The 9,532-nt window shown below is 38.9% G+C and overlaps 1 protein-coding gene across 1 annotated transcript; it reads right to left on the bottom strand.

The window, feature by feature from the left end:
* Nucleotides 1-548: 548 nt before the first annotated feature.
* On the bottom strand, nt 549-1,596 carry LOC128856997 (sodium/potassium-transporting ATPase subunit beta-1-like). The gene has a single exon (XM_054092499.1). The coding sequence runs from the start codon at nt 1,569-1,571 to the stop codon at nt 567-569; it is 1,005 nt and encodes a 334-aa protein (XP_053948474.1). The 5' UTR covers nt 1,572-1,596; the 3' UTR covers nt 549-566.
* Nucleotides 1,597-9,532: the final 7,936 nt, after the last annotated feature.

Here is a 9,532-nt window from a genome sequence, read left to right as displayed (position 1 = left end):
TGAATTCTGCCGCATAAGTCGAGGTTCTAGACTCAGTATTGAAACCCTGGATGAATAGTGTACGCGGTGACAGCCCGCACATCCTTCAGTAAGACTCTAGGACACAAAGTGATTGCGACACAAGATTGCATGGCTGAAAACTTTCACGACCACATACCACCGAATTCGCGGCCGCCTAACTCCCCAAACCTTAATACCCTGGACTACTACGTATGGGGCGTAGTTCAGCGTTAAACCTATAAGCGTCTTCTCTGAAGGCTGAAACTAATACCGTTGGGGTGAATATGAATAGAACCATTCATTTACGGGCTCAGACCGAGTAGGGTATTGCAGCTATTTGGAATTTTATTGCATGATTTTATGGATATAAAAGAAGTTAATGTTGTGTAAAAAAATCGTGAAGTTCGATTAAATTTCGTTCAAAATAAGAGCTACTTAGTTTTTCTCTCAAGTTGTCCTCACTCGTACGCACCCCGTATATGATAAATCTAACCACTTAATTAATCAATATGCCAATAATTTTGGAGACATTTAACAAATTTTTATTATAAACATATATTTTTTATTCAGACAATAGCGTGAATATCAAAATTGACGCCACCTATATCGAGATTGCGGTAATAATCCACCTCGATATTTTTCGCAAACATTTTACATCGAACGTTAAAAGGTACGTTAAGAGGAATGCCTCGTAACTTGATTGCAACGATGCGCTCATCTGTATAGTTCGTATTTCTTTGGTAGTTCAAGTTTTTTAAGCCCTTGCTATTGAGTCTCTCAACGGGTATGGATCGTGAACTAGGAAAGTATTTCATATCCACCCAAGCATCTGATCTGCACGTTATCCATAGACGTCCCTTTCGTTCATGTGAAGGTAGGCTCTCGATGTGTTTCTTCAAAGCATGTTCTCGCCACGGCACATCTTTTGAATCCTCAATGGGATCAACTCTAAAACCGGCGATTCTGTTGACTTTCAAAAAGATACATGGACTTTGATCTTTGTATCCATAAGAGTCAAACTCCGTGCATTCGCCGAATTTTCCATGCATGCGAGACTTTTTCAAAAACCTGTTTATTTGCTTGACGATTCTATTGATATCCTCTTCGTTCTGTTCATTCCAAATAATGCGATTTATGTAATACGATTCGAGGTTTGGGTAATAAATTAAGGCTGGCTGGTATTTTGATACCCGTGGAACTTCTTCTGGTAGTGTTGACATGTAAGCCAGAAAACAACCGGAAAACAGGGCAGCAATCCCTGCAAGAAAGAGTGCGTAATACACCAGCGTCTTAAGCCAATATAATTTGCTTCCTTTAGTTTGTCCAGGTAGAGCGAATTTTGAGGGTATAGTTTCCTTGCTTCGGCTTCTGCGTTTTTTCGGGAGTTGATATACTTTCTGAACTGATTTCAATAGAAAATTACTAGCGCTAGTTTCGGGAACACTTTCTTTGTTAGCTGCTTGGGAAGTACTGGCGCCCAGCGGTGTACTTTGAAACGCTGCAGAGTCTTCATCATAATTTTTATGTCGAAATCGCTTTTCGAGAACATAATTTCCAGCTGCCTCATACATATTTTTGAATGATTTGATTTTGTTAAAAAATATTTGACTATTTACATACAGGTAGAACAGATTCAATGTTATATAAAAACTATTACTCGGCTGTACGGGCTACAGATAAGACAAGGTGCATTTATTCAAGGTGGTGACACTAGACCAACAACAATGTTTTGTACGTTTGATTGTCACGGCAAAGTATTGGAAGAGTAGAAAACAAAAAATTGATTCGCCTTGTTTTATTCTATGCTGACCGCCAGATGGACACAGCGAAAGAAAAAAAAAACAAATCAGCTGATTTACCTACACCACCTTTAATAGATTCGCCTTGAGACAAGAATACTTTATTGAAGACAGCGAAGCAGTCGATAAAGGAACTAACGACGTGATGCTAAATACGAATAAAATTACATCGAAGGAGGCAATTCAGGATGCAATATACTGTAGGTCTCTGCTGTAAGGACTCTTTACTTGTATGCTTGGATGGAGCAGAGCAAAAAATGCCTGCTTAAACGATGTTATGACGCCGCAGAAAGGCCCAGAAAATGAAGGTACTGAGCAAGCAAATCGGAAATTTCTTTAATCTCAAATCAAACTTAACATTGTAAAGTGTATTTAATTAATATAAAAAAATGAGCTTGGATTGCTATCAGTAAAAATAAACTATTTCAATTTGTATGGAAAAAACAACCTCGAAACTTGCACCGAACCCGTGTTTCTTTATGGTATGTGCAAGAATCGAGTTTGTGCTTTACATACATAGGTAGGCAGGTAGGTGAAATGGTTGAAGTGCTAGTCTGGCCCCTTCAAGTAGCACTGAAGCACCGTTTTGATACCATTATGAGACCGCCAACAGGCAGATATCTACAGCCAGCCAGAGCTGTTGATATAATGGAGAAGATTGATTGGATTTAGGTTAGCGCACTGCCACAGGCTGTTGAAGAAAGGAGCACCTAGTGACCTTAATCGTCTAGCTGCCAAGCCCGGACATTTACAGAAAAAGTGCTCAATAGTCTCCTTCTCTAAAAGGCCGTCACAGCTTCGGCAATGGAGGTTACATGGTAACCCTAGCTTTTTCGCGTGTGTGCCGATCGTCCAGTGACCGGTAAACTGTGCATACATGCGTGGTGCAAAACTTTCGATTTAACTTTGTTTTTGTACAATTTTTTATTAATATAAATTAAAAAAAAAAGGATTTTGAATGATAAAAATCTTTATTTTGCTCTTTACGCGCTCCATTGTTTGTTTTATTGTTGTTCTCGTATCAGTAACTTTGCCTTGTCAGTGTAGTGTCATCACGTCAAGCTCATCGTCGTCTTCGTCAAGCTCATCTAACGGTAGGCCCAGGAAACTTGCTGTTTCGGCAGGTTGGGTTCAGAGGGAGAGGGGTATTAGATGAGTGGATTTGATGGGGAAAATGTTATACGTTTCATCAAAGCGCAGCGGTTAAGATGGCTGGGCCACATTACAAGAATGGACGGTACGAGGGCGCAGAAGAAAATCGTAGAAGCCAGAGCGTTCAACACTAGAGCAAGAGGAAGGCCGATAACAAGATGGACCGACGAACTAGAGGACAACATCAAGAAACTTAGGATAACGAACTGGAAAAAAGTCGCAAGCGTTCCAGACGTATGGAGGTCCCACGTGCAGCAGGCCAAAGCTCACAAAGAGCTGTAGAGCCAAAAGATGATGATGATGATGATGATTTGATGGGGTATGTGAAAAGGTGGTTAGTGTCGCGGGGGGTACCTTCATATGCCGGACATATGTTTAGTATGTAGGGGCCGATTCTGGATAGGTAGGAGTTTAACCTGCTACAGTATTCAGAACGTAATTGCGTCATTGCTTGTCTGTTGTTTCACTGCGGCTGTCTAATTCACAAGCGCCAAATATGACTGACGTACGACGCCATTTGCAAAAATTATACGTCTTCCGGTAGGGTGATTAATTTTGTGCCACCTTGTACACACTACATTCCACATATGCACTAATCGGTTTTACTTTACTTTTCTGTTGTTTCCTTTCAGCCAAACAATGCAGGGAATGTAGAAGAACTGGCATGCACCACTTGCAATAATTACAATCGCAGGCTGTGCTAGTGGTAATAAGCCGGCGAGAAGTGCATAATGTTGCAAATAAATTAAAAGTAGACTACGAATTCTGTGCTGCTGTGTTCAATGCGGCATGAGTGCAATGAATGAAAAAATCTATTACAGTTCATGTAAAACGCTGAGACTGGCTAAGCCAACTATGGCTAAAGTGGAAGGCGATTGCCGCTTGTCAAACTTAGCACAGCCCACTTTTCACATGTCACTTGGCATGCCGCATATAATGCGCTCTTATTAGCGAAGATTAGGAAAATGTTTCGAAACAAAAAATGTAAAAGGAAAAAAGAGCAACAAAAGTGATTACAAAAATGAATATTAGGCGGAAATGTTTGCAAGTTATGCGATATTTTCCACTGCAACATCGACGATCAAGCGCCGCCTATAGGTGGTAAGGAGGTGGGGTGCACGAAAAGCATTGTACTGAATAAGTACAGCGTGTCTGCAAATCTTTCTAATTGAAAAGCTGTTGGTAGCGGCCTTTGCAGCAACAACCAAACTGCATCTCGCAGCTCACATCGCACCAAGCCCGCGTTGGGTTCACTACACTGGGTTCTAAGTAAGTGTTTTATTATGTGTATGAGTGCAGAAGATTTGCATGTGTGCAATCAATTGCAGTTGCACGCTGGCGTTGCAACTTTTATGCCCAACATTCGTTGACTTTGTGGCGCTGGCTAATTTCAATTGAAGCCAAAGTCTCTGAATGCGCTACTCTGCTTTTGGAATTTCGAAATGTTGCTTCCTCTTTTTGCCCGTCGTTTTCTGCTGCATTCACTGCCGCATGTGCAGGGATAATAAACATCAACTTTTCGGCTTATGCGTTAGAGCGGTGCTAGTGGTGGTGGTAGGTGGTTGCATGGATCACGGCTTGTTGTCGATTGACTTGCACGTATGCACGTTGCTTTTATTGGCGTCACAGCAGCAGCAGCAGAAAAAATGCAAGTAAATGAAAATCCTAAATTGCATTCAGTGCATTGCAATGCAAACAAATCCGCCACGAAAAGTTTATTATTTGCAATTTCGTAAGCCCTTGCCGGGGCCAATGAATGGCAGGAAGATGCGATCGACTCAAGACTGCGGATGAGGTTGCGCAATTGGGGAGTTTGGTGAGTTGGGGAGTCAGGGTGGTTACGTTACGAATGGACAGTTGGGCCAAGCGGTCGATTCTGCAGCGAAAAGAGTAGAAGAAGGTGGGTGGTGGCATTGTCAATATTGCATTTGGCGTTGCACTTCTAGCTGCTTTCTCTGGGCTGCGCAAAGTTGGATTGTTTCGGTTTGTTGTCGGCCCACCCGTGCCGACTCAGTCCCAGTCTGCCCATTGCAAGTTTTGGCTTATATGCCATTGTACTGCAATAGCGTGACGTATACACGCATGCATAAGCCTGTGTGTGTGTGTGTGAGTAAATTGCAAAATTGCAATATGCACTTGGGGCACTCACACTTCAATCACTCGTGCTTATACTTATTTTCAGTTCATACTTTTTGTAGCTTCCGACGCTGTTGTTTACTTAGCAGCAATTGCAACCCCGAAAAAAAAGAAAACATTTGCGATAGTAAGCGTTTTTCCTTTTTTAATTTTCCCAGCTTTCTTGTGCTTGCACTCACTTACGCTTAGCTGTGACGACAAAGGCAAATTGTTGGGCCTGTTGGGCCTGGATAAAAACATGAACGGCAGAACGGACGCATGGGCTGTTCTGCGCCTAAAATGCGGATACGTAAAATGCATTTTCGGCATTGTTTATGCGCTTCTCCAGCTCTAACGAAATCGATGCGCACACAAACTCAAATACTTGCCAACATGCGAATATTCTTTTGACAGCAAGAGCTTGTCGTTAATGTATGCGTGCATACACACAAACGTATAAAAGTGCAGCTGTACGTATTTTTGGTGGTTTTAGAATTTGCATGGCGCAAATACTTCCCATTCCCGACGTCCATATCATTGCATAACTTAATTACATTTTCTTCGCAGCGAAGAGCTTTGCAACGAGCGAATGCATTCCTTCTGACGGTCATTCAAACACGAAATTAACTTGACTACCAGTCATCCAAACCAATCCAATTCAGTGTCGTCCACAGTGAGCCAAGTATGAGAAGGTGAATGGAGGGAACGGCTCATTCAACATTTTTCAGATGTGAGTTGCTGTGTATTATTCAGCGTGTATGTAGTTATGTATGTATGTATGTATGTGTGTATTTGTACTTTGATGGTATTCGCTAAGGACATTGACGCCTTACTGCAATATTTCAGTGCTCGGACCATGCATCTTATTTATGTGATTTTTCCTATAAAGCGTGTTTTTTTAAGAGCTTGAGAACTTAAAATGATAATACTAAACAGAAATATTGTTGGAATCAATTTTTTTTATTATAATATGGCACTTATTTTTTTTTATATGATCCGGCTTATGCCCGCCGCTGCTACGAGTTACATGGCCCTTTCGATCGGTCAAATGTTCGACTACTTTTTCTAATAAATCTGAACAATGAATCTAGATGGGCCCAATCAGCAAAACTACGACGCAAGCGATGGCCATTTGGCTTCTTGTCTTGCACGAGCTGTATTTTATAGGCACCTAAGCCAGTATCCTTACGCTAAATTTGCCACGTAGTTGAAGGATAAAGACCAACAAGTTGAGAACGACGACAAATCGACATTACGGCGTCTTCTTCAACACTTCGCCTTATGCACTTCCCCAAAAGATCTTTTTTTTTCAAAGCAAATTTCCTTAATTTAAAAGCGTTGCTCAGGCGTTAAACGATTCATGATGAATTACCAAACCTTACTGAACAGAAGTGGCAGTACAGTTTGTCATTCTCAGCTCTCACTCTCACCTCTTATCAATATCGATTGTTCTCATGCAGCTAAAAAAACACCCGATATAAAGCATCCATTTGGGTGATTGTTTTTTAATTGCACGTATATGGAGGCCGTATATTTAATTGCAAGCGGGACTGCTAGTAGAAAGAACTTCTTTTCTAATATAAGCATATGACAGCACCTCAACATTTTGGCCAGTTCGGACTATTTTTTGTTGTTGTTTGAATGTTAATTATTTTTTTATAAACTTAAGGCTCTATGAACTAACAAAAGGCATGCAAGTTTAAATTTCAGTTTTATACAAATATTAGAAAAGTTCCATCAACTGTTTATCACCGTTCTGTGGTTTTTAATTAGAATTTTTAGAAAAGTTCTTGGCGTGCAGATTTATGGTGCACTCAATTTTAAAAAAATAGAGTGTAATTTGAATTTGCTAAAAAATTTTGTTGATTTTTTTCATAGGCGATGTTTTGCATTTTCTCCATGCAAATGCATCACATTTTTTTAAATGAGGGAAAATATGCTACACCCTTAGGAAAAAAATTATCAGAAATCTCAGAGAATTTTTGAACCACTGTAAAGTTGATCTTCTTGATAATACACTAAAATTGAATGGGCTGCATTTCTAAATTTTTTGTTAGAAATTCTGATAAAAAAATTTCAAACTGTAAGTAGGATTTGTCGATTTGCATAAAGTTTTTAATTCGGCCTTTGTAAAGAATGAATTGGGGTTTTTATAAAAACATGATTCAAATGAAAAAAAGAAATAAATCAAATGAAAAAAAAAACAAAAAAATAAATAAATAAATCAAATGAAAAAATATATACATATTATATATTAGATGTGCAACTAAGTTCTGGCTGTTTTTTTTGATAAAAAATACAACTTTATTCTGAAAAAATGGTTACAAGTGAATCATTGAAAGTATTGCCCATCGCTGGCTACTACTTTTTCCCATCTTTCTGGTAGATCTTGTATATCGTCGCGGTAAAACTGTTCATTTTTTGAGGCTAGCGTCCGTTGGGGTGTTTGAGACAAAGACTCTGCGGAAAACTTTTGGACCTTTGAATGCTGGCGACGGCGAGTATCCCAGGCGATAGAACAATTAGCTGTATGACCTTAATGGCGACATAGACATGGCGCAGCGAATAAATATTCAGTGGCTTTGCTGACTAGGCAATGTCGTCCGAATGGATACAAACGCGGTGAAAGTATTGAGGTAGCAGGGAAAGAAGAAGGTTTCCTTTGCGGTGGAAAGATCAGGTGGCTTAGAGGGAGTTTGCTTCACTTGGTGTGCCCAAGTGGCGCCGGATAGCACGAGAAAGAAAGGACTGGCGTGCGATATTGTGGAGTATTGATTGCCAAATTTTTGTGAGCTTAAATTGAATAAATGCATTTTTCGATTTTTGTTTAAGCAGGGCAACTCGCCCATGCACACATATTGTCTATCTCCATCGATTTTTTGTACGTTGTCAGCCTTTCGTAATTTCTACGGAAACTATGTTTTATTAATTTTATCTTCCTTAAAATATATATGAATTTGAACCACAAATCATATAGATACATATACAGTGGGGTTCACAAATGACTACATGTTTGTACTCCGTACACTTCCAAGTGCATAACAGTAACAACAATAAAGAAATTCACAACATTTTTTTTCAATTTAATTTTTTATTCAATTCTTAGTAAAATAAATAATAACACAAAACAAAAAGGAACAAATTCTAGGAAATGAGCGAATAAAACAAAAACAAGTTCTGTAGGTAAGTATGTAAGGTGGCGCAAAATTAATCATCCAATTTTGTTTTTGAATAATTTTTTTACTAAAAAAAATAAAAATAAAATTATTTTGATTAAATTCTAATTCAAATTCACAAAAAAGAATTAGAAATCATCCGATAAAAAAATAAATAAATAAATAATTGGTGCGTACACTTCTCTTAGTTCTTTGGCCAAGCTACTCCCCCTATTTGTGCTGTGCGTCTTGATGTGGTTCCACACAAATGGAGGGACCTACAGTTTAAAGCAGACTCCGAACGGCAAATGGTTTTTTATGTAAATTATTTAAATCTTCCGATAATTTTGCGCCACCTTGTATATGTACGTATATCTACAATGTTCCATGTTCGCACATAGACTTGGAAGACACTTAGCTCACATTTAGATAAAATATGCGTTTTGAGCCTTAACATAGAGCAAAATCAATGCGAAATTATTACGAGAAAAAAACCATAAGAAAATGTTTACTCGCTGAGAAAGTAATATCATACCATAAATATGTTTGTATGTATGTATGTACACATTTTAACACCTTTCAATGCGCCCAGTGCCGAAGTGTACAATGTGGCAGCGGGAGTGAAATTTTCAGCTGCATTCAAAATACACAGAAAGTAATTAAATCAGAAGCTGCAAGCTGGGCAATTGTTTGTTGAATTTCACACACCCAAAACCACAGCAAATGTCTCACCAGGAAAGAGCAGTCACTGCATTCTATTGAAGAAATGTGAAAAATTCGCATGAGTTAAGATATCATAGACATCTCAGTGGCTCTGTAGACGTACATACATACACACACATATACACAAATGTGTATCTTTGATATCCGTATGAGCGCTGAAACCACGCAGAAGTGCATTCGCAGATGGATTTTTTGACAAACAAAGTGAAATTCGAAATTGGGAGAGTAACAGCAATGGTTTACTACTTAAGAAGCATCACAACCCCTTTCACTTTGACACGCCACTAGTGGCAGCAACAAAAGCAATGCAAAAATTAAAAGTAAAATCAACAATACTCGCAAGTCGAATGTGGACGTATGTATGTATGTATTGGTCGTAAATTTGCTCAGAATTGATTCGCAGCCGTCAGCTTAGAGGAAGGTAAAAACACTTGAAAAATGTCAAAAATTTTCTCAATTAGGAAAACTAAAAGAAAATCATTGGCATTACAAGGCAAATATGCGTGTCACTCCGATCATTCAGAGAAGGATTTTGATTTTTTGTTGTTTTGTTTTCACTTACGCACATATTTATATAGATATGTGTGA

Source organism: Anastrepha ludens, chromosome 2 (genome assembly GCF_028408465.1).
Source record: "Anastrepha ludens isolate Willacy chromosome 2, idAnaLude1.1, whole genome shotgun sequence".
Lineage (NCBI taxonomy): Eukaryota > Metazoa > Arthropoda > Insecta > Diptera > Tephritidae > Anastrepha > Anastrepha ludens.
The sequence above is the reverse complement of the archived record's forward strand: the minus strand, read 5'-3'. Positions and strand labels throughout refer to the sequence as shown.

What these genes read in the sequence shown, in the direction of transcription:
- LOC128856997 (XM_054092499.1), bottom strand. Translation starts at nt 1,571, where the DNA reads ATGTATGAGGCAGCTGGAAATTATGTTCTCGAAAAGCGATTTCGACAT.